The 26,743-nt window shown below is 40.9% G+C and overlaps 1 protein-coding gene across 2 annotated transcripts in view; it reads right to left on the bottom strand.

The window, feature by feature from the left end:
• The window catches only part of LOC140233503 (poly [ADP-ribose] polymerase 2-like), a 72,649-nt gene that overhangs the window by 20,506 nt on the left and 25,400 nt on the right, over positions 1 to 26,743 (bottom strand). For both annotated transcript variants that reach the window (XM_072313623.1, XM_072313622.1), the window contains exons 8-11: positions 23,057 to 23,131; positions 15,881 to 16,104; positions 6,007 to 6,205; positions 2,708 to 2,832 (exon numbers count right to left, since the gene is read on the bottom strand). In XM_072313623.1, the coding sequence (XP_072169724.1) occupies positions 2,708 to 2,832; positions 6,007 to 6,205; positions 15,881 to 16,104; positions 23,057 to 23,131 (623 nt within the window). The remainder of the gene's footprint in view (positions 1 to 2,707; positions 2,833 to 6,006; positions 6,206 to 15,880; positions 16,105 to 23,056; positions 23,132 to 26,743) is intronic.

Raw genomic sequence — 26,743 nt, 5'->3', positions numbered from 1 at the left:
GACGGGATCTTTTTCAATGCTAACATAATAAGTGTTTTATACACTTGTATGCTCAATATAAGAAAATTCAAACTCAAAGTATCTTTCCGAGATACGAGACGACGTGTAGAAGTCTACGTACATGTACGCCGGACCGGCTTTTACCGTCCCGACTGCCTCCGCAGCACAGCGGCCATAGAGTTACTAGCTAGGCAGCGGTGGGCCGGAGCAAGTGGTCGCAAGCCATGCTAAACAAGAGACCCGCGGGTCTAGCGCTCACCTGAGTATCGCAAGTTCACCTTTCACTCAGTCACTAATCTAAATTATTCACAGCTCTACTAAAATTTGACCAGGCATTCTCAAGTAGAAGATGAAAATGTACAATAAGGGCCCAAATTTTTTAAGATTCCTTAATTTGGGGGGATTGGGGCCCCCTGGGGCCCTCTGGGTGTGGCATGGTGCCCATTTTGATAAATTGAGATCCTGACCCCCTAGGGATGCTACCTGCCAAGTTTGACGAAAATCCATCATGAGGTTTTCAGGAAGAAGATGAAAATGTACAATTCAGGCCCCCCTTTGGACCTTCCCGCCCAAAGAGGGGCACCCCTGGATCTGCTATGAACAAACTCGAAACTACAGTCATTAATGTACTTAGTACTTAGTATTATCTTCTATAACTTCTGATTCTAGAGAAGATTTTTAAAGATTCCTTCATTTTGGGGGGTTTGGGCCCCCCCGAGGGCCCCCTGGGTGGGGCATGGTGCCCATTTTAACAAATTGAGATCTTAACCCCCTAGGGATGCTACCTGCCAAGTTTGGTGAAAATGGGTCAAGGGGTTCTCAAGAAGAAGATCAAAATGTACCATTTAGGCCCCATTAGGACCCCTCCCCACCCCCCTCCCCTGGGTTCCAAGGGGGGCACCCCTGATTCTGCCATGAACAAACTTGAAACTACAGTCATCAATGTACTAACTCATAGTATTAACTTAGCTCTATCACTTCTGGTTCAGAAGAAGAAGATTTTTACAGATTCCTTAATTTTGGGGGGTTTGGGCCCCCCTGGGGGCCCCCTGGGTGGGGCATGGTGCCCATTTTAACAAATTGAGTTCCTAACCCCCTAGGAATGCTACGTGCCAAGTTTGATGAAAATCGGTCTTGGGGTTTTCAAGAAGAAGATGAAAATGTAAAAAGTTTACGCACGATGGACGATGGACGACGGACGACGCACGATGGACGCCGGACAAAGGGCGATCGCAATAGCTCACTTGAGCCTTTGGCTCAGGTGAGCTAAAAACGCCAGGCCTGTCGGACGGCGGTGAGCATTGCCATCTCTCTCGCTCTGCATTCATGCCCCCATGCTCAAAGCAAAATGGCGCCGAAAGTGCTCCAAAGCAAGCGCGGCGTACGCATTGAGAACGTACTGTATTACAGAACCTACATTGTATTGCGTATGGCCTACTGCCTAACGTCGTCTGCTGCGGAGAGATCTTATGCGTGCGTGTGCTGCTGGAGTGTAGCAGCACGGTCGATCGCATACAGCTCTACGGGGCATTCACATCACGTATAAACACCCAACATGCCCTTTCCAATGTGGCCTTGGTGCCCCTCTGACTGATCTAAGTGCCCTGGCCTCTTGGAAAAAGTGCCCTTTTCTAAATGGCCTTGCCCCTCCAAAATCCTAATTCGAGGCCTGCATATACAATTTGGGAGTAAAATAAGGGCAAATGTGCAAAATAAGCAGAAGGTAAGTGAAAAAGTCGATCCCAATCAACACGATTAAGAAGCACGATTTAAGATTTGCTACGTTTTGATACGATTAAAGACAATCTGATGCGATGATCACGATAAAAAATTAATCGTGTTAATTGTAGAAAATTTTTGAACCGTCCAAAAATTTTCTACGATTAACGCGATTGCCACGACTGACCTCAAGATCTGATACAATCTAATAGGATCACCACGATTGCTTCACGATTAAGACAACAATTTCAATCGTGGCGCCAATCGTGATAGTGGGAACCCCGCTTAATTGTTCTACTCGTAAATATACATGATTTCTTTTATTGAACGCAAGCATTATATTTTATTTTAAACGAACAACGTTCATACTGCAACTCAGCCTGAAGAAGCACATGGTGGAATTTATGTCGGAATACTGCAGTATTATATGCAAGAACACAGCGACATAGACAGAAAAATCTGTCTGTCCAGAGAAGTTTTGTAACATTTTAAAACTTTTATAGTTCTCCTCCTTCCATGAAGCCAGGCATGGTCTCTGTGGAATACATCCCTGACAATAAACACCGAATGATTTTTCAGTCAAACAGCGACAGTGATTTGAGAATCTGCTTATGATTACCATTGTGTCAGATTCAGTACAGGGTATTATTAAAGGAAAAATGGACTATTTACAAGTGATATTAATGAATAATAAACAGCACCGAACGATCAATGCTACCGATAGTCAAGTTTTGCTGGTCTTTTCAAGCTACAGGTTGTAGACATTCGTGCATCGTCCCCAACAATTATCGTGTAAGCTGTCACGAAGATTTAACGATGGTACTGTATTTATGTGTACTATCAAAAGCGTGTGGCCAGGTGTCATAAACTTGGTCTGAAAAGCTACGGGAGACTCTGAAGAAAAGTCATGAACCATCATGGCGAATGAATTTTGCAATGGCGATATTTTGCAATGTCAAACAAGGTGTCAGTTGTGTTTGATACTTACTTGTTTCCAACATCATTGAAGTTCTCGCTCTCTCCCTGCTTGTCAAGGTCAAATACCTCATCAATCGTCATGGCGTACTGATTGTGTGTCACAGCATGTGTATTCTGGACATATTTGTTGATTAGCTATTAAAAGGTGGAAAAGATGAATATTTTCATGTTCGGTCTTGATATAGACTACAGACACAACAAATGCACAAATCTGAATGATTCAAGTCATAGAGAGGTACATTTGTGACCGTGCACCTCAAAACGAACAAAAAGTCGCACACACTGATTTTGCGTGAGGACTGAAAATAAGTGAAATGGGTAAACCTAGCCGAACTTGACTTTTTCATATTTTCTGAAAGAGCGGGTCTTCTCTTACATTATGCTAAAATTTGGGATCATAAAACGGGCAGGAAAGCGTGTTTTTTAGCAGTTTATCTCGAACATTTTTTATAGAATAGTGTGATTAGGTGTGTCTTTAGAATCCCTTTTTCATTTCTGAAAAACCTTGTCCACACTCTTCACCTTCGACTCTAATAACTTTTGAAAGGATAGTGCTACTGCTTTGAAAGTTGGCATTAATTATGGACAGAATGTGTTAATGAGGCATGCTTAAGTTCAGTTTAATCTGATAATCCCTTCATTGTTGTTACTCTGGTGGTTTACTTCCTGTTTTTTGTCCCATTCATTGCACAGCCAGCACGGTTTGGTAAAGATTAAGCGCTTGAATAGACACTGTACTTCAGAGGCTCTTTTCTCGGTTCACACTTTTCCTGAGTTTGTGCTTTCTTTCCAATATTTAGATAGGTTAGGAGAGTCCATTTGATTTGAGTTATACATCATTTTAAAGCTTAAAGTCTGCTCTTTCAGAATATGGTCTTAACTTAAAATTCATGTCTGGCGACTTTTTGTTTGTTTTGAGGTGCAGTGTCACATTTGTAAGTGAGGAGTTAAGGGAAAATGTCATGCAGACCAGGGGGGTGTTTCATCAACGCTTGTCAGCGCCGACAACTGTCGGCGCTGACCAATTTCAGCAAAATCCTTGGTTTTGATTGGCTGAGATGCTCTGGTCACTGACTGTTACTATGGTGATTCAAGTTGTCAGCGCCGACAAACGTTGATGAAACACCCCCCCAGTAGTACTTTACAAAGAGGGTAAAGGAGGAAGAAGACATTAAAGAGGGGGAGGCAGGCAGTATTGGATTAGTGTTGATGATAGTGTTTGCAAAGAAAAGAGTTTGTACAGACACTACTGGATCTATAAAGTGTTGAAAGGTGTAGTACAGTACTAAAGCTTGCATACCTATACAATACAAGAACTAGAAATGTCGCTATGGCGACTGGTATGCCTCCGCCATAATGCATGGTTCTCTGAATAAATGTCTTGACAATGTGTGATGACAGTTTCACATAACTGGCAAAATATTTAAATGACAGGTTTGTCACAAATGCATTGAATGTTCACTTTCCTTGAACTAGGTTTATTTGGATGAATGGCTACTCTGTCTAAGAGTGCAGGTATTTGGGGATTTGAGGATTTGTAACCAACTTTTGATCCTTTTATAAATTTAAAGAAGTGAAATTTAGCACTTTCACTTGACCTTTGACCTTTGACCTTTTGGCAAGAAACCTCCAGAGGATCTGTATTGGGTAATACATGCATACACTAAGTTTCAAGAAAAAATCCTGCAGGCATTGCATATAGATAAGAGGGAAATAATGACATTTTGATGAGTTGACCTTGACCTTTGACCCATGGCCCCAAAATTCCCTACATGATCACTGCCAGTCAGTACATGCATATACTAAGTTCCATGAAGACAGCTTGAAATATTTTTGAGATATGGAGAGAAAAAAGTGAAATTTAAACATTTTCATTTGACCTTTGACCCTTGACCTTTAGCCTCATGACCCAAAACTCTCTCTGGGGAATTTTTATTTGGTAGTTCATGTATACACCAAGTTTCAAGAAAATACCTCTCGGCATTGCAAAGATATAGGGGAAATAGTAAAATTTTGAGCATTTGACCTTGACCTTTTGACCTTGCTCATGTGCGCCCAAGAGTTGATAGGCACATATTTGCCCACTCATGCATATACGTGCCAAGTTTCATCAGGATACCTCTAACGGTTTTTTAGATACGCTGTCCACAAAATTTATTACGGACGGAAGGACGGAATAATGCCTCCGGCGACACTACGTGGCGAATGACATAAAAAGGTTACTATAATCATACAGTGATATTCCATGATGATGGTACCTGGAAAAATTGGATGACAAGTGTGATATCGATTTCAATAAATATTGAGAAATGTCACTTTGGTGACTTATATTCCTCCGCTATTTTGCATTATTCTCCCAATAGGTCTACAGAACATATTGGCAATGTGAGACAATGGCTTCATATGATTGGCAAATAATCACCATTGGTATACATCAATTTTCATGACAATACTTTGAGTCATTTTCAAAATATAAAAAAAAAAACAAGGAAATTCCAACATTTTTTCTTGACCTTTGACCCCACGGCATAAATCTTTGCATACCGGTACATAACTATTGTCCAGTATACACAAGATTGACTAAGTGTGTACATTATTTGTCATTTCTTTGGTACATCTTTATATGGAGAAAATAGTGTAATTTCACCATTAAATGTCAGCATAATTTTCACATTTTAACCTACCTGACCTTTGACCTTTGACCTTCAACCTCATGACCTAAAAATCTCCCAAGAAAATCATTTGCGAAGTAGTAAGTAGTAAGTTGTACATGTATATGTATTAAGTTTCATGGAGAAACCTAAGAGCAATTTCTGAAATAAGGAAAAAAAAGTTAAATCTTAGCATTTTCACTTTACCTTTGACCAAATGGCCTCAACTTATCTGGAAAATATTTACCTGGTGATACATACACTAAGTTTCATGAAAATACCTTCTGACATTGTAGAGATATGAGGTTAAATAATGAAATGTTAGTATTTGACCTTGACCTTGGGCATGTGAGCCCAAAAGTTGATAAGGCACAGCTTTGTCCACTCACCTCAAACGGTGCCTAAGCTATGCTGTCCACAAAATCAATGACTGACGGACAGACAACCCGAAAACAGAATGCCTCTGGCGACACTCTGTGGCGAAGGCATAAAAACAAGTAATGCTGATGACAATGATAATACAATGAAGATGATAACACAAGTAGCATCATGTTTGACAGCTAAATTTCCCAACTTTCATCGTTCCATTATTCAAAGGTATGAACTTCCAGGTTTCAGTTTCAACACAAACTTATAAAGCAGGACTATGAAGTGTTACCTCAAAAGTCTTGCTTGACTTGTCAAGTGGCTCCATCTTGCATTTGAGAGCATGGTACTGTTGGTCAATGGGATGCTCATCAGATGTCTTGTCTGTCTCCAGCACCTTGAGGGCTATCTGGATGTCACCAAGAGCTTCAAGAAGCATCAACTTGGCCTTGAACTCCTGTTTTGTGCGGATCACAGGTGGCCGTTGCATACTGGAAGAATCCAAGGGAACATATTTGTATCGATGCAATTTTTTCTGCTAGTCTTTGAGTAAAATTAGAATGTGATATTGTACAGAGTAGATGCATGTATGTCTACTACAATTCATTCAATACTCTGCATACTCTTCAAAATAAATAGCCGGGGGGTGACCTTTTTTTCCTGCATATCTCTAACACATTTTAAGACCCTTTTTGACAAAAATCTTGGGTCTGGTTACAGAGATATATATTATTCATGTATATTCATGACAAGCCTCACAAAAGTATGGTGGTTCCAATGATATTTGATATATAGGATGGTAGAAGAAATGGTGGGAAAAGAATGTTTTTATTTCCCTTCGGATAACATCCCTTTTGGCTATTACAAGCTTATCTAGAAAACAAAACCAAAATTCAAAATTGAGAAAAATTCACATATTTTCATGATTAATAGAAAGATTAAATGAGAACTTACCTGTTCGAAATTTGATCTTTATTTTATGAGTAAGGTGAAGAGGAGAGACTACGCATTACTGCGTATGCGAATATAGGAGATCCCGCGCGCGTGCACGTGTTCAATTTTTAAAGTGACTAAGTGTCCACAGATATCAGGACCCAAGATAAGGTTGCTAGCTTACCATTATGCATTGAGTAAGGTGCCATTTTTAGGGTGGGAGAGGTGGGTACGTAGTCTCTCCTCTTCACCTTACTCATAAAATAAAGATCAAATTTCAAACAGGTAAGTTCTCATTTAATCTTTCTATTTTATTTTGTAAGTCTCGACATCGAGACTACGCATTACTGCGTATGCGAATATAGGAGATTTTAAAGCTCTGTGGGCACTTAGTCTACATGACAAGCCCGAATAGGCATAAGGGACTGTGTAGTAGTCAACACTCAATTTGTCATATACCAGGGAATACACACCTTTCACATTCACCTTTTCTTTAGTTCTGGATCCACTATTGGTCCAGTAGAGCTTAAGCAAATTTCCCTGTGTCAAGAAGTGGCTTTCTGTAGAACTTTCTGAATGTTTTCTAAGAAGTCCATCCCGCTCTGGATAATATCTCCGCAACAGGGACATGCAGGCTTTCTGCAGCTGAGGCTGCGGCCGCTCTCGTAGAGTGTGACTTGTATCTGTGTGTGTCTATACCTGCATCAGTCAGTACTTGTTTCAGCCACTGAGAGATTGTTTGTGACGACGCAAGGCGATATGGCTTTCTGAAAGTCAACAAGAGGAATTGTTCTGTGCCTCTAAACTTTTGCGTCCTGTTGAGGTACTCTGTAAGATAGTTCATTATACAAAGTCTCCTGTCTGGCGGGTAGGCTTGCAAAATGAAACCGTGTCCACAATATCCGGGTCTGCTCTGCTTGATCACATGGCCTAGATTGACTTCGATTGATGATTTTGTTCTTTTCATGTTATCAATCCGAATATGATGTAGCGATTGGACTCTTTGCGCAGAAATTAATGCAAGCAGCATAATCACTTTCTTCGTTAGCTGCTGGAGGTTCAGTGCCTTGGCTGGAGAGAGTCTGCCCAAATGGTCCAAGACAATTTTTACATTCCAAATAGATGAGTAACGCGGGACTGGAGGGCGCAGGTTGAAAACACCCCACATAAACCTGGAAACCACTGGATGTGACCCTAAGTTGTCACTGCTACCTTTCAAAGTAATGAACGAGCTGAGAGCACTTCTTGCTGTATTGAAACTACTATAACTGGCTTTATCTACATAGAACATCTTACTTAAAAAGGCTAAAACTGTCTGAACACTTGGATACAAAAAATTGAGATGCTTCTCCTCACAGAACTTAGTCCACTTCTTGATATATACATTGTACTGTGATTTGGTAGACTTTCTCCACGATGCTGCTATGATATTTACAGTTTCGCTGGGGAGTCCTTGCAGCTCATATGGTCTCCTCCAAGCCTGCAGCATAGAAGAGAAAGATGTTTAGGCAAAAAAAAAAAAAAATGGTTTGTTTGCCCTTCGCGACCGACCGAAAATCACGGAAATTTCGGGTCACGTTTTTTTGTTCTTTTTGCTCTTTCAAGTTTATTTTTTTCGACAAATTTCATCTTCTACAAATTTGTGAATGGTTTTAAACCCAAAATTATCCATTTTAAGGTAAAGAAAGAATGAAAAAAGTCTAAAAATGTTTTTTTTTTCCATCTCATCGACCCGTCGTAATTGTGTTCGGGCCGTGCGGGGCCGCAGGCTACGTTTTATAGCATGCACTGCATGCTAGCTACCTTTTTGGCTCACATGCGTGCACGTGCACGAAATGCAATCAATGCATGCATGTATGCGCTAGTCTTAACAGGGCTGCACACTGGCGCCGGTTCGACGGTCAAAGACCGGTAAAAGTCACTGTCGGACCGGTAACTTTTCAGGAAATCCACAAGTTACCGGTCCGACATGACCAGTAAAAAAAAAAAAAGCATTGGCGGGGTCAGTAGAAAGAAAAAGAGCAGCCCCGATCAGGGAGAAACAGAATGCAAGATATCGCACTGTTCAACAAGTCTTACGCAAGTTTTCATTAATGTCTACCGGTGCAATTTGTACAGTAAACATTAGTTTTGAGCACTAGCAGTCGACCAGTTATTCGCGCTAGCTTGCGCATTGGCACTGCTCACGCACTGCCATGCCATGCAATACATGCAAAGCATGTACAGTGTAACTGCTTTTCGTTTGCTTGCGATCGGCTGTCATGCCAGACAAGAAGCATTGATAGAATTAGAAGCGCACGCATTTCTGGGTCATTTTACTCACGATCCGATCCCGGCTTCGCAGCAGCGTGGCAGTTGACATGCTAGAACTACACTTGTGTCGATTTTTAGAAAAGTAAAAACATATTCGATATTCAACGATACAGTAAATGGATCTGATTGCGTTCAGTTTCATTTTACACAGTCATTTCACAAATGAATATTTTCATTCGTTCAGAATGATCTCACAATGAAGATAGGCGCAAAAAGGATCATGAAATCGGCCCTTCCGTGTACTTTTTAAGAACGCATGCACAAAATGTGAAGAGATAATACTAGGGAGAAAAAAAATCATGAAATCATCGCAGTCTCGCTTACATATTTGAGGTAGAAATCGTCCCAAAAAGGATCATGAATTCGGCCGGCCGCGTCATACACCTTTCAAAAGCTCATGTACGAAATGGGAAGAGATTATAGAGGAGAAAAAAAAATAAAGGACACATTTGGTGCGTGCATCATAAAAGATTACAGCCGAATAACAATTCATGAAATCAACGCAATCCCGTTGAAATTTGAGGAAATAATAGGCGCAAAAAGGATCTTGAATTCAGTCCTGCATGCCGTGTTGGTTATCAAAACGCATGCACAAATGCGACGAGATTATCGGGAGAAAAATAAAAAACACATTTTTACCCTTCTGGTGCGTGCATTACAAAAGATTACATCCAAAGTAATTCATGAAATCACCACAATCCCGCTGATATTTGAGGTAGAAATAGGCGCAAAAAGGAACGTGAATTTGGCCGTGTCGTATACCTTTTAAGAACGCATGTACAAAATGGGAAGAGATTAGCGGGAGAAAAATAAAGGACACATTTTCATCTCCTTTTGGCGCTTGCATCATATAGATTACAGCCGAGTAGTAATTCATGAAAATTTCGCAATCCCGTTGAAATTTGAGTAAACAATAATAGGCGCAAAAAGAATCTCGAATTCGGCCCTGCATGCAGTGTTATTTGAAAACGCATGCACAAATGCGAAGAGATTATCGGGAGAAAAATAAAGAACGCATTTTCAACCCTTCTGGTGCATGTATCACAAAAGATTACAGCCGAAATAATTAACAAAATATCGCAATCCCGCTGATATTTGATTTAGAAATAGGCGCTAAAAGGATTGTGAATTCGGCCGTGTCGTATACGCATGTACGAAATGCGAAGAGATTATAGGGAGAAAAATACAGGACACATTTTCAACCCCTTTTGGCCCGTGCATCATAAAGATTACAGCCGAATAATAATTCATAAAATCATCGCAATCCCGTTGAAGTTTGAGGAGACAATAGGCGCAAAAAGAATCATGATTTTTGGCCGTGTTGTATATCTTTTAAGAACGCATTTACGAAATGTGATGAGTTTATTGGGGAAAAAATAAAGAACACATTTTCAGCCCCTTTTGGCGAGTGTATCATAAAAGATTACAGCCGAAGTAATTCATGAAATCATCGCAATCCCGCTGATATTTGAGGTAGAAATAGGTGCAAAAAGGATCGTGAATTCGGCCGTGTCGTATACCTTTCAAGAACGCATGTACGGAATGTGAAGAGATTATGGGGAGAAAAATAACACATTTTTAACCATTCTAGCTGGTGCGTCCATCACAAAAGATTACATCCGAAGTAATTCATGAAATCGCCACAATTCCGCTGATATTTGATATAGAAATAGGCGCTAAAAGGATCATGAATTCGGCTGTGTCAATACGCATGTACGAAATGCGAAGAGATTATTGGGAGAAAAATACAGGACACATTTTCAATCCCTTTTGGCCCGTGTATCATAAAGATTACAGCCGAATAATAATTCATAAAATCATCGCAATCCCGTTGAAGTTTGAGGAAACAATAGGCGCAAAAAGAATCATGATTTTTGGTCGTGTCGTATATCTTTTAAGAACGCATTTACAGAATGCGAAGAGATTATGGGGAGAAATATAAAGAACGCATTTCCAACCATTCTAGCTGGTGCGTGCATCATAAAAGATTACATCTGAAGTAATTTATGAAATCGTCACAATCCCGCTGACATTTGAGGTAGAAATAGGCGCAAAAAAGTATCATGAATTCGGCCGTGTGGTACATCTTTTAAGAACGCACTTACGAAATTCAAAGAGTTTATCGGGAAAAAATAAAGGACACATTTTCAACCCCTTTTGGCGCGTGCATCACAAAATATTACTGCCAAAGTAATTTATGAAATCGTCACAATCCCGCTAATATTTGAGGTGGAAATGGGCGCAAAAAGGATTGCGAATTCGGCCCTGCATGTCGTGTACTTTTCAAGAACGCATGCACAAATGTGACGAGATTATCGGGAGAAAAATAAAGAACCCCTTGTATCGCATGCATCAGAAAATATCACAGCTAAAATAATTCATTGAATCATCGCAATCTAACTGACCACCAAGAGCAGGTTACGCAGCAAGTTCGTGCGCCGATGTTTAGAAAAAGTCACAAACGCATTTGATACAATTTGATTTTGTTCATTATCATTTTACACTAATTCACAAACAAACATTCTAATTTTTTCCTATCTTTATTTTCAAATTTCTTGTGCAATAAATAATGCAAGTTTTAAAAAAATATCAATCTGTAAAATGTACATGGGGGGGGGGGGGAGTACATCCATAAAAAACAAGAAAATAAGTTTGCAAGTCATTTAATGTTTTTTATGTTGTCGTTGTTGACTGGTAAATTTTCTGTTCGGACCTGTAAAAAATGGTAAAACGGGGCATTTACCGGTCCGACAGAGACAGGTCGGACCGGCAGAAAAAATGGGTTAGTGTGCAGCCCTTCACAAGATGGCTACTTTTGCAGCATCCGTTACCAGCTGTCATGGCACCAAAACTGTTTGGAGTTCAGTTGCCAGCATCTCACTGGAAGGTACTTTTTTGGAGCTGTTTGCAAAATTTAACAAAGATGAACGTTATAAGTGTTTGTCAGTGAGTGTTTCTGCCTTGCGTACTGGGCCCTGGCAAGATGTAAATTTGAATGAATCCCTTGGAGTTTTGAGTGCATTGACATGGAAAAAAAGGTACCCTGTATTGAAAAAAAACAAAAAACAAAAAAACAAAAAAACGACCTACTGACCCTCTTGGGTTTTGACAATTAAGGGCAAACAAACAATTTCTTTTTTTTTGGCCTTATTTAAGGGGTGTGGTTCCCCTGACACCGGTTGAGTGAGAAGTTTCTTTTGGTCTCTGATTATTAAGGGGTCCTCTAACAGCATCGTTTGTAATAGAGGAAACCATGCCTGGGTTGGCCAATTTGGTACGAGAAGTAGCCCTACTGCTTGGTCTGTACGAATCTTTTGCAGACAACGAGAAACAAGACAGAATGGAGGGAAAGCGTAAAAGTTCAATGTCTTCCAGTTTATAGTAAAGGCATCAACTGCCCTAGCTTCTGGGTCTGGTTTCCATGAGACGTAGTTCTCTACTTGTCTGTTCAGTCTGGAAGCGAACAGATCAATGTCTGGTTTCCCAAATCTATTTACAATGCTCCGAAATTTGTCTCTGCTTAACATCCATTCTGTTCTGTCTGAGAAATTACGGGACATTTGGTCTGCCTCAATGTTATCGGAACCGGGTAGATGTGCTGCAGTTACCCAAATATTTCTGTTGATGCACCATTCCCATATGGCAATAGCCATTTCATTGCAGTCTGGAGACTTGGTGCCTCCCATATTGTTGATGTAAGTCACAGCAGTCATGTTATCTACCCTAACGAGAAAATGAACATTTTGTTGATTTGAGCAAAACGATTTCAGTCCCATGCTCACTGCTGACATCTCCAGATAGTTGATTTTGTTCTTGCTCGCCAAATTTAATTCTGTATGGTTCCAACGACCCCCTGTTTTTGTGACTTGATCAGTAGCACCCCATCCTTTCCCACTTGCATCTGTGCACAGTTCCATCTCTGGCGCCTTCCTTTGAATGGGACTGGACTGGGAATTAACACTACGTATCCACCATTCTAATTCTGATATAGCACCCTCTGATAAGGTCATGGTTCTGTCAAAATGTCCTCTTTCCTTACGAAGGGACCAGATTTTGTCTCTTTCTAGTTCTCTGTAGTAAAGAGGCCCATATTGCACTGCAGGGAATGAAGCTACAAGTATGCCTATGACTTTGGCAACGAATCGAATTGTAGGACTTTCCATGTGCTTCAACTCTATACACATCTGTCTGATTTCAGTAGCTTTCTCTCCTGGCAATTCAACCTCCATGTTTGCCATATCCAAATTGAACCCAAGAAACAATTTCTGAGTTGGCACCAGAACAGATTTATGTGGGTGGATAAGGAACCCCAGTTCAGCCAGTAGTGCAGTTGTTGCATTTACTGCCAAATGAACATCCTCCTTTGACTTGCCTATGATCAGTGTGTCATCCAGATACTCAATCACTGTGTGCCTTTGTTCTCTGAGGGAAGCGAAAACTGGCTTTAGCAGTTTAGTAAATAGTCTAGGGGCTGAACTAAGTCCATTTGGGAGGACTTTAAACTGCCACAATTGATCAAGCCACATAAACTTCAGAAATTTCCCGCAATTGGAGTGAATAGGTACTGAATAGTAAGCATCCTGGAGGTCGACTGAAGCTAAGTAACAGTTGGGTGAGATAAGAGGCAAGGCTGATTTCAAGCTATCCATTTTGAAATGTTAATTGATAGACAACACACTCATTTAGATCTGACAGATCCAAAATCAATTGAATTCAACCATTTTTCTTTGGCCTCGTGAAAATATTTGATATGAACTCCCCTTCTTCATGATCACATGTTTCTATAACATTCTTGGCTTGTAAGTTCAGGAGTTCCTCCTGTATTGCCATTGTGTCAGCTTCATTGTGCTTGTATTGATGGAGAGGTAAACTTCTAACTGGTGGAAATTTATCAGGCTCAAACTCAAACTCGCGAGTGCTTTGCTGCTTTCATAACCCCCGGCAGCAGCCTTGTGCTGGTCCTTAAGCTCTTTGACTTTTTTCCCCCAAGTCATCTCCAAAGAGGTACTAGTACCTGGTCACGGGGTGAGTGGCCTTGCATAGGTGTGTGAACTTGCTGTTCAGATCTGGTCTAATCAGTTCTTTTCGGAGTGCATTCAATTCGAAATTAGCATTGCACAGGAGTGCAAGCGCATCTTGCTGGGCCTCAGTTACCTCTGGGTCGAGTGTGTGGAGAAACGCATTAACACCGCGAGTTAATGACCTTTGCACTTTCTGGAGCCTTGCATCGCGAGTGCGAGTAGTTGTGCAGAGGTTGTCCCAGATCGTCTGGTTTACACGCGGCGAGTCGATCAACTGGCAGTTTGCCGGGCAAGGGTATTTGTGAGCTGTATCCTCGAGCGTTTTCTCTTCCTGGTTGTTGCTCATTAAATAAGTCACGGAGTTCGCTAGCTCTTCGTCGACAGCCTGCCCAATATCTGAAGGTACCGCGAATTTGGCTGCGAAGGCAGGCACCTTGCCCTGATCTAGGTCGTCGCCCTGTATACTACAGCGCTCGATAGGCAGCAGATGTTCATCGCGTGACTCCGCGAGCCCGCTCGAATCAGGATTGGATTCACCACGTGTTATCGCCGTTGGCAAATCATAGTCATCTTGCGTGTAGTGCATCGATACACGGGGCAGGGCGTGAATGACTCGGGAGAGAAGATTTTCGAGTTTATTTAGCCTCCCGGTGAATTCTGCCAAATCCGAATTCGTACCGACAGTAGAAGAAGATCGCGATCCAGCGTCTGACTCTGAGCAAGGTTTCACCCTGCTCGGTTTTTTCTTCCCGCCACTACCTCCAGCCGCCGCTACGCGGTCAGCCTGTGGTTTCGTACTTTTCTTAGTACTGTCCGTTACGGCAGATGCAGCTCCACTGCAACTGCTGGCATCCCGCTGCGCAGGAGCCATCTTGGATTAGAAACGCGAGGCAGCAAGCAGAGAATTAGAGGGAGGAGATTGTTTCTCCATAGTTCTTGTATTTTCCGTAACGATTCTTAGGCAATCCAGAAACAGAAATCTCGGAGAAACGGCAAAAAAGGGGTAGAAATCCCGATCACGCTGGAGCAAGATCACAACTGCTCCTTTCCAGAACACGGCTGCGCACGTATTGAACACGTGCACGCGCGCGGGATCTCCTATATTCGCATACGCGGTAATGCGTAGTCTTGATGTCGAGACTTACAATATAAAATCATGATTACAAATACTACACTTTTAATAGAATTGACTAAAGCTTTCTTTTAGATAACAAGCTACAAACACACCAAATTTGATTACACTTTCTCCATAAATGGTGGGGGGGGGGCTGGAAAAAGAGAATTTCTTGGGCAAAGATTAATATCTGCATAATCAATTATAAGAATTAAGAACAAAATGGTGATGATAATGATGATGATGATGATAATAATAATAATAATAATAATAATAATAATAATAATGATAATACGGTGTTTATATATTGCATATCACTACCATAGTGTCTCTACGCTCTTTAAAGGAGAGGACTGAAAATGGAAAAAAGGAAACAATAGGGAACATATACAGGATTATGCATTTTTGTAAAATATATCACTGAGATGGCAAGTTTGGTTACAATAAGAATTGGTCGACAAATGGCCAAGATGGGGGGGGGGGCAATTCCTCTCTCCCCCAGCTGTGCAGGTTCAAAATAGCAAGGGCTCTATAAGGTTATGAGTGTGGAAGAATGTGTGTCAAGAGTAGGATCTCAAGTGGGACCTCAAGTGGGACCTATTAGATAAAGTGACCACTGCATTTATCTATATTTGACTCTACAATTCCACAACATGCAAAGCTGCCTGCAATGTAACTAAGATGCAACATCACAGATTACTCAACAGGCAAATTCCTTGAATTTGAAGTTTATTCTCATGAGACAACTGATGACTACTCATATTTGATGCAAAACTGACCCTTACCCAAAGTTGTGTGGAATTCTGGTGTAGAACTCATCACAGGCTTGGATGAGGCGGTCTCCAATGATATTACCCTCAATGCACTTCTCGATCTTCTTGAGGGCAAGGTAGCCAGCTTTGATCTGATCTACTGTCAGCTTGCCAAGTGGAGCCTTCTGTGTATCATATTTCATCTCAATCACCATCTCCTCCATGGCTTTGACATTGCAAATCATGCTGACCAGTGCCTGTTAGATCATGCATAACCACATAACAGTGTACTTGCACAAAGCACTATAATATTATTTCCTAAGGTTAGTGTAGAGAAAAACATTTGACTGCAATAACACTCTTTAATTCTATAGCCTATATGTGACTCTGCATCACAAAACCAACAAAAAGTTACCAGATGCAGATTTTCTGTTTAAGAGCAGATTCTGAAAGGGGAGATTTTAAGCTTCAAAATGATGTATAACTCAATTGAAATAGACTCTCCTAACTTATCTGAATATGTGAAAGAAATCATACACTGTTGAAAAGCGTGCACTGAGAAAAAAGGCTTTGTTTATTTGTTTTATTTTCCATCTAAGAAGATGGCTGGATAGTCTACATTCAGCTGCAATAGCTGGTCTTCCATGGGGTCCAGTTGGATGTAAGGCGGGACCACTTCACTGGGTTTAACACCCTGAAGTATAGGGTTTATTCAAAAGCTTAATCTGACTGAGCTGTGCTCTGTGCAAGTGAATGGGACCATAAACAGGATGTAAAATGTCAAAGCAACAACAATGAAGGGATTATGCAGACACTGATCATGCTTTATTAATGCATTCTATCCATGACTATTAATAACTTCCAAAGTAGTACCATCATCCTTTCAAAAGTTATTAGAGTTGAAAGTGAAGAGTGTGTAAAAAGGGGTTTTTATTAAATGAAAATGGGACTGTAAGACACACCTAATCACACTATTCTACAAAAAAGTGATATACAAAAATTGCTAGAAACACAATTTCCTGTTCATTTTATGATCCCAAACTTTAGAATGATGTAGAATTGCTCTTTCAGAAAATGTGACAAACTTGATTGACTAGGTTGACCCGTTTCACCTATTTTAAGTCCTCACACAAAATCAGTACATGCAACTTTTTGTTGGTTTGTGATACACAATCACATATCATCAAGGATTATATGCTTTTCCTGAGAGGATTGATTGCAACAATACAGATAAAGACATTACCTCAACAATCTTTTCTTTCCTCCTCTCCCCAACTCTTAATCCTGCCTTAAATGTTTGTATTACCAAGTGTTTGGCTTTCCAATTGTGTGCTGTAATTTTTTTCCCCCCAGCATTAAGTGATATCTGGATTGAGCTGATATTACAAGCTAAAATACCAAGTTTGTTTTGAAGCATTTGACACCAGAAGCAGGGATCGACACTAACGGTGGCCCGGTGGCCCAGGGCCACCAAAAATGCACATTGGGCCACCAAAATTTCAGAAATGAAGAATTTGGTGGCCTGATCGGGCCACCAAAAAAGGTCGGATGTTTGCCTTTGGGCCACCAAAAATAAAAGTTAGTGTGGAGCCCTGCCAGAAGCATTTAGCAGATGCACAGAACTCTCTCTACTTCTTGCTAAATTTTGCATTTTACCTTATGCCCTTGTGAACCTTAGTAAAAAAGGACACACAAGTTGAATTTTGTTGCCTTCTTTGCATATGCAGATGTTCACATGGTAATGTCATTCATCATGGGTAACACAACGCTGCACACTGGCACCGGTCCGACGGTTTCTGACCAGTAAAAAATACTGTCAGACCAGTAACTTTTTTAGGAATGGACCAGTAAAAAAAAAAATGGAAAAACTGGGTACCTTCTGGTCCATCGTATAGGTTGAATCAGTAGAAAAAAAAAATGGGTTAGTTGTGCAGCCCTGGGTAACATATCCATTTAATATCAAGGAATAAAAAACCCAGACAAAAATCATCCAGGATACTTGTTTAGATGTCATGAATCCCCTCTACACGTTTCATTGGAGTCCAAAGATGGAGTCCAAAATCTTACAATGTATTGTGGAAATATGACCAATATAATAATAATATGACCAATATAATAATAATTACTAGCTATGATTACAAACAATGATTATTGTTAAACTCTGTGTACATGGCACACTTGTTTATAAGGCACACCCCGACTTTAGGACTTGTAAAAAAAAAAACATAACAACAACAACAACAACAACAAATAGTGATGACGATTTGCTAGTGTCAAAGACAACTTGTCTGAGTAGACTTCCTTCTTTCGATTTCCCTCTCCCTGGCCCTGATCCTATGAATGATTAAGGGGGGGGGGGGGAAACACTGCAACAAACAACCAACCACTTGCTGGCAGCCTGGGCCCTGTTGCATAAATAACCTGAGAAAAACTCGCGTTAGAGGCGGGTGCCTACCTGAGTTTCATGGTTAGTCAATTTCTCTCGTTAAAAAAAAGTAAGCTTACGGTATATCGGCTTTCTTTTATTCAAATAAACTTGGACGAGGATAAAATGCGGAAGTGCTAGTGATTTTCTCAGTTTTACGCTCCGCGCGCAGCTAGCGACCACCGCTACGCGCTGTCTAAATGTACAATGTACTGTATACACATGACAGTATCGCGCTGCATGCTGTCGCTGCCACACAAACATGTAACAGTTAGTACGAGTAGCGCTATGTCCGCTAGCGAGCCTGCTACAAGCTTCCCAATAGCCAATCTGTTTTCGGAAATAAGTTATGAGTTATAGGGATTTATCTGTGATTCTGGTGCAATACGACATTATGGAAGCTGAGCTATTGACATGGATACGAAAGTGCAAACACCCTACACATCTACAGGCACAGTAAGTACCTGTAGGCCTATGTATATTTAACTCAACTGTTACGGCTACATCTAACCCCGGCCCGGGGCGCTCCTTCACACAGATACTGTAACGTTAGCTTCGTTCGGGCTGGTCACAGTTTGTACCCAACGGTTACATCTAGTCTATGTAACAGCTACTTGCAGTAGACCCTAGCTAGGACTACCTCTAATAACGTTAATACTATTGAATCTACCTCTTTGATGCTACCTTCATTCACGTATCTAGGGCTCTAAAGTCAGGCCTTCTAGAATTTAGAACTAGATTGTTCTAGAGTCTAACGTTAGATCTAGTTCTAGTATACGTCTAAAACTAAAGTGTCTAATGAGTAGATTCTAACTAGATATCTAGTCTAGGAAGTAAGAACCTAGCTGGATCTAACGTTAGATCGATTAGTAGGCCTACATTGATAAAGGTGATACTATAGAAAGAACTAATTTATAATCAGAGAACTAGATCTAACTGTTAGGCCTAGATCTAGTAGAGTCTACTAGCTGTTGTACTGCGTTTCCGACTCCTGCACTGAAATCTTCCCAGCTAACGTTAAATTGTTTCCAGAACGGCAGCCTTGGTAGCTCTGAGTGTAAGTGGGGCTAACCAGAGAAATTTAGATTTAACCTTTGGTCAGACAGCTAAGGTTAAATAACCTGAGTTTCTTGAACATTAACCTGAGAAAAAACTATGGTTAAGCTTTATGCAATAGAAAAACTCTGGTTAAAAATTCTTAACCAGAGTTTCTGGATTTAACCATGAAAAAAACTCTGGTTAAGGCTTTATGCAACAGAGCCCAGGTGTCTCTTGCAAGTTGAAGTAAAATTTTCAAAATGGATAATAAGAAAAACGACAATAGTAGATAGAGGGAAATTGACACCCACACATGCCAGCCAGGCAAGGCTGGTGGAAAGGAATTTGCGTACGCATGCATGTAAATTGAAAGGATGGGGCTCTGGGAATTCTAACAGGGGCAATAGACACTGTATGCATGCTGGAGCCACATGTTGGAGTTGGGGAGAACTAGTGAGAGTTTCCTGACAGTGCAATCATGACAATGTAGCTGAGCTTCTTGTGGTCACACGCTCAGCAAAACTGTGTGTTACTTCTCAAAATTCGGAAGAACTTTATCTCTGAACCGTGAAATTGCTCTGATTATTATTTCATTTATTTTATGATCAACAGTTATTTGTTTTCTGCTTTTAAAAGACATATGATTCCTTTATCAAATGCACAATCATATTCACTGTAACCAAGCCAAAACACAGTGCATGCATTTCACACATCAGCACCACGCATAACTGGTATGTATGGATTATTGTTGTGGCAGACTGACTGATCAATTATGGCACAGGGGAAGAGAAACTGGAATACATTTTACAAATGATGTTTATGAACCCACAGAAAATCAACTCACATGTGCATATAGCCCCAGTTTGACTTTATAAAATTTGGTGTACATTTACATGTATGGCAGAGCTTTTGCTGCATTTTTGTTGTACACTGTACCTGTACATAAGGCATATCCCAACTTTTCATATTTCCTGATATAAAAAATAAAAGTGCTCCATAAACACAGAGTTTTTACGGTACAAGCAGGAAAACTAGAAATGTCGCTTTGGCGACTGGTATGCCTCCGCCATAATGCATGATTTTCCCAATAGGTCTAGATAGTACATGTGGACACTGTGTGATTACATTTTCACAAAATTGGCAAAATATTGGAATGACAAGTTTGTCAAAAATGTGTTGAATGTTCACCTTCCTTGACGTAGGTTTAATTGGATGAATAGGAGAGCATGTATCTAGGGATTTAAGGACTTTAACTTGACTTTGACCCATTCATACATTTAGGCATTGAGTAATTTTCAAGGTACAGGTGTGGAGAAAAAGTGCAATTTCTGAATTGAATAGTAAATTGTTACCATTTTCATCTGGCCCTTGACCCTAAAATTCATAATTACTTTCAGGTAGAACATGCATAAATGTACTAAGTTTCAAGGTAACTTGAGTCACTTTCGAGATATGGAGGAAAAAGTTAGTTCAGCACTTTCACTTGATCTTTGACCTTTTGACTTTTGAGGCAAAAAGAGAAAAAAAAAACTTTCCAGAGAATTTCTATTAGGTTACACACGCATACACCAAGTGTAAAAAAATAACCCTGCTGGCATTGCATAAATATGAGGGTAATAGTAAAATTTTGAAGTCTTGCACTTGACCTTTGACCCCTGGCCTTTGACCCCATGAACCCTACATTCTCTAGATAATCACTTCCAGTCAGTACATGTATATACAATGTTCCATGAAGATACCTTGAACAATTTTCCAAGGTACGGAGAAAAAAAAGAAGTTTTAATATTTTTACTTGACCTTTTGACCTTTGACTTCATGACCCAAACTTTCACCACAGAATCTTTAATTGGGTAATACATGTATACACTAAGTTTCAAGAAAATATCTTCAGGCATTCAATAGATATGGTGGAAATAGTGAAATTTTATGTATTTGACCCTGACCTTTTGACCTTTGACCTTTGACCTCACGACCCAAACTTTCACCAGAGAATCCTAATAGGCCGGTTTACTAATGTATGCACAGATCTTTAATTTTGCACACGGCCGCAACCTCGGGCAAACAAAGGATGCGAGCCTGCAACGTCGGCTGCTGCAGCCGTCCCCGACACGTCCCCACATGTAGACTTACGTGTATGTTGTGTACATGTGTGCGATGCATCAACTTCGACTTTACCTCCTGGCATTTCGTGTGGCTCTAAATCAATTCCCAACCTTAGATGAGGGAAAATTCTGCTGTGATCAAACGCAATTTGGACTATAGTTTCGATTTTATTGAATTTTGGCTTCAATTTTGTCTTCAGTAGTTCTGAAAATGGGTGGAAAACACTGCTGCTACGGAACATACAACAGTATGACCGCATCACAAATCAAACTTCAATGATTTTAAGCATTATGATTGATTATGAAATCTAAACTAGACAACGAATCTCTCATAATCGATATGTTTCCAAGGATTTTTTTAAAGTTAGACTCAGACTGATTAGACTTCATGAAATAGAATGACGATTTTGACCTATTTTTCTATTAACAATAACAGCGGCCTAGCCCTATAGACTAGATCTAGAGTAGATCTAGAGTAGATCTAGACGTAGACCTAAAATTAAAAACGAAAACAATGATAGACCTAACCTCCCTGACATTCGCAGTAGGCAACATTTATTTCCCCCGTTGACGTATTCATCACGACCCAGGTCTGGTACGTTGGTTTGTTGAGGTATATCCGGTCGGCCTAACCTCACTTAGGAAAACACGAAAAGGGCTCGTGTCCGAAACCTCATTGAACTTCAGGCTTGAAACACTCCCATCCGCGAAAAGACGGTAGGCCTAGTCCTCAAATGACTTGAATCCCTTTAGCTTTTCCAGTCATAGTCAGTCCGATTGATGATCAGGTAGTTGAACACGTCAAAGAGTCCAAAATCTGGAATACTCTCGAAGTTGGATGTAAACCCAGCGAGCTTGTTAGGATCGGAGAACGAGCAGCCTACCAGAGCGAGCTTCTCCTGCAGTGACCGGCCGGTGTCCGCCCGGGAGAGGTCGGGATCGATGGGCAAATCCAAATCGGCTACGGCAGTTGCACTAGTTTGATGAGTTTCTCCTTGTTGTAGCCGCTTGTGCTCACATCTATATCCCTAAAATACTCAGTTAATTCCTGAACTGTCCAATTCTTCCATGGCTTGCTCGAACTTTGGCTAGAACTTGAAGCTGACGCCATCTCAAAGCAAGATTATAGCAAACAAAAGTTGTCGATTATCCGCAGCGAGTAATGATCGTAGACAATACACGCGTGAATGCAAAAACAGTGTTGCGCGCGCGTCCGCGCTTATTTCGCTTGCCCGACTTAGTTACAATCACTAGGGTCGCGTGGGGTTGACGTCATTATGCATATCATTAGTAAACCGGTCTATTGGGTAATACATGCATACACTAAGTTTCAAGAAAATATCTTCAGGCATTCAATAGATATGGTGGAAATAGTGAAATTTTATGTATTTGACCTTGACCTTTTGACCTTTGACCTTGAGCATGTGCACCCAAAAGTTGATAGGCACAACTTCACCCCCTAATACACATACATGCCAAGTTTCATTAGGATACCTCAACAGGCTTCGATAGTTACCTTGTCCACAAAATTCATTACGGACGGACGGAAGGACGGACGGACGGACAACCCGAAAACATAATGCCTCCAGCACCACTTCGTGGCGGAGGCATAAAAACCAACAACAACAACAAACCAAAACCAACCTGGATCTTGGCATCAAGCTTGGAATCCACTTTTGATTTCTCTTGATTTTCTTTGATGTCATCTCCATTCTCCTTCTGTGACCAGAAAATACAGAATGAAGTCAGCACACTGTGCAAAGAATTGAAAAATGATTAAAACGAGAACTTACCAGTTTAAAGTTTGATCTTTATTTTATGAATGAGTTGGAGAAAGAATTTACAGCTTGAGAGCCTGTTCAACGTGTGCCCAGTCATACTTCATATTCCTATAGGATATGACCTCAAGTTTCTTTTTTCTCCATCTCAAACACAATCAACAGCAAATACGAACAATGTGAATATACAATTGTAAGGAAAGAGATATCACCTGAAGTAACTATGAAGCAGGGTATATTGTACTTTTGATGAGAATTAAAGAAGTGAAAGAGATGAGTGTTACATCGCTTTTGGATGAGAGATGAGGGGACCCACTCAAACGTGAAGCTTGTAGACTGGTGGTCCCACCACTTACAATACACATACAAAAAAAAAAAATGAAATGTGTGGTCATGAATGCAGTACATAATGTGTTCAACTCACTGATGGAGCCAACCTATGAAAATAAGACAAAAAATTATACAATACAAACATATCACTTAATCATTTGACTAAATCCAACATATTATATTCCTTGGTACGTCATACTATTTAGGGGGTTGATAAACTGAATGAAGTGTATAAATCCAGCAAAGATGAGACTATCAAGCAGTATAAAACAAGACAGGTACATGAACTTCGACAAACCCACATTTGTAGGGGTGTCAAACACACAAACACAATACAAAGAAGATTGGAGATAAAATTAACTTAAGAAGATTGGAAAACCATATTGGAAAAAAAAGGCCTCTTTTTCACGAGGCTGTCCTACTGAAAATGATTTTGTTTTCTCTAAAAGTTTGGAGCTCAAAAGATAACAGAAAGATTAAATGAGAACTAACCCGTTCAAAATTCGATCTTTATTTTTATGAGTAAGATGAGGAGGAGAGACAACGCAGTACTGCGTATGAGAATATGTGAGATCCTGCCTGTGCACGGTCTGATCTGTTTGATTACATGACCCAGGTTAACCTCAACTGATATTGTTCTTTTCATGTCGTCAATCTGAATTTGATATAGTGATTGAACTCTATGTGCAGAAATGAGTGCAAGCAGCGTGGTCACTTTCTTTGTAAAGGCCCTGCCACACCTTTCCAGGCAAGCCTTGTGTGCAACTTGCAAAGAACAATTTTTGCTACCCGGGTCTCCGCAGATGACCCGCACATGACAGTACCTAGCATGTATCTCGCCCGCAGTTGCCCGGAGTTGCGCACGCAAATGCTATTTACCTGCAGCCAAGTTTAGGCCCTGTCACATCTTTCCAGGCAAGCTATGCTGGCTTGTTGTGTGTGGCTATTTTCCAGCATGCAGGACAATTTTTGCGGGCGGACAAGAATTTGGGCGAGTTTCACATATGTCTTACCTGCTGGACCAGCGCTTCTTAAGTTCCACTTACAGGTATTCCATGTGGCCTGCATGTCAGGCGCATGGGTCGCGAGTGAGGGCTGACAACTTGGTGAAAGAATTCCTCTGAAGGAATTTGATACGGCAGAGGTCCCACGGAATGTCATTATCTTGGCTGCAGCTGACTCTCAACTAACCAGCAGAAAGGCAGTAACTGACCCTCAGCATGCACGCAGTTTGCTCGTATAGCTCACCTCACGCCCACAGAACTGACCAAGTACACAGATATGGGCAGTGTCGGACACCGTTATTGGTCAGTAAAACACCCATATTATGCTCATAGAATGCCTGCAGATGACACGCACTTCCAGTGCATATGCATAGATCCACGGGCAACCTACGCACTTCTACCAAATCAACTGCCTGTGACTTGCGACAGCTACTGGCCTCCTACTGGTGTTCTGCGTGGACTCTGTGGCCAATCCCCGTGACTCACCCAGAAAAAGTTTTGGTCAAAACTCTGCTGCAGGTAAATTGGACTTCCATGCACACCTCTGGGCAACTACAGGTGAGATACGTGCCAGGTACTGTCAGGTGTGTGGGCCAACTGTGGGGAGCTCCGGGTAGCAAAAATTTGTCCCTGCAAGTCTTCCCCAGACACGGTGGGACATCCTCAAAACTTGTTCCGGGTAAGTTGCAGGGGGTTGTCCGCAGAGGTACACGCAGAACACCAGTAGGAGGCCCTTAGCGGCAGCACCTTGCAGGCAACTCCCACGCAGGTACTTCACAGGTGTAACACAGGTACTTCGCAGTCCCTGTATGTCGCTCGTAACTGAAAACAGATCGGTTTTGAAGCTCTCACGCAGGTCACATGGAATACACGCAAGTAGCAAGTAAGTCGCATGTGTCTAGCAGGTAAGACGCAAGTGCGAAACTCACCAACATCCTTCTCCACCTGCAGAAAATTATCCTGCGTGCTGGAAAATCCCTACTCGTAACAAGCCCGCGTAGCTTGCCCGGAAAGGTGTGACAGGGCCTTTTAGCTTCTGGAGGTTCAGTGCCTTGGCTGGAGAAAGTTTGCGCAAATGACCCAATATGATTTTGACATTCCAGATAGATCAGTAGTCAGGGGCTGGAGGGTGTAGGTTAAAAACACCTCACATAAATCTGGATACCCCTGGATGTGATGCTAAGTTGTCATCGCTACCTTCCAAAACAATGAATGAACTAAGAGCACTTCCTGCTGTATCTAGACTATTACCTGGTATTTACATTGGTTTTATCTTTGTAGTACATTATGTCTAAAATGCTCACACAGTCTGAACAGTCTGTAGGATGTAAAGAACTGAGATAATTCTGCTCACAAAAATTTGTCTACTTCTTGATATATTTGCATTGTACTGTGACTTAGTTGAATTTCTCCAGGATGCTGCTATGATATTTACAGTTTTACTTGAGAGAGATTGCAACATAAAAGAGGGAGATGATTTTGATGTGGTTCTCCCGACGCCAGTTGAGTGAGAAGTTTCTTATGGTCTTTGGTTAGTATTTCATGATCATTCACTTGTATTGTTTTGCAAATGTCAAATAATTAAATAAATACATGAATAAACAAATAAAATACTACTACTACTACTAATAATAGTAATAACAATAGTAATAATAATAACAACAACAACAACAACAACAAAGGTTCCTCTTAACAGCATACTTTGCAAAAGAGCAAACCATGCCCGAGTTGGCCAGTTTGGTAAAAGTAGTAGTCCCACTGTTTGGTCTGTAAATGGACCTACAACATAGGTCCATGGTCTGTACGACCTTTTGCAAGCAACATGGAACAAGACAGAATGGAGGAAGAGCATTGTAGAAGTTCAGTGACCTCCAGCATATTGTAACTGCATCTAACATCCATATCCAGCTTCCTACAAGACATACTTCTATACTTGTTTGTTCAATCTGGATGCAAAAACATTGTTGTATGGGTTTCCAAATCTATGTACAATGCTCTGGAATTTGTCTCTACTTAATATCCATTCTGTCTTGACAGAGAACACACAAGACATTTTTGATAAATATCTTGAGTGTTCTTGTGTAGCCTACCCTTTTACCACGGTAATGGCAACACTATTTTCTTGTTTGAAACCTTTTACAGGATGTCACAGGTTGTCCGGGAAGAGAAAAATATGCCTGTGGTGCTGGCACCCTAAACAGACTTAGCCATATTATGTG

This window comes from Diadema setosum, chromosome 9 (assembly GCF_964275005.1).
Source record: "Diadema setosum chromosome 9, eeDiaSeto1, whole genome shotgun sequence".
In the NCBI taxonomy this organism is placed as follows: domain Eukaryota; kingdom Metazoa; phylum Echinodermata; class Echinoidea; order Diadematoida; family Diadematidae; genus Diadema; species Diadema setosum.
Note: the sequence above shows the minus strand (reverse complement) of the source record. Positions and strands in the feature narration are given on the sequence as shown.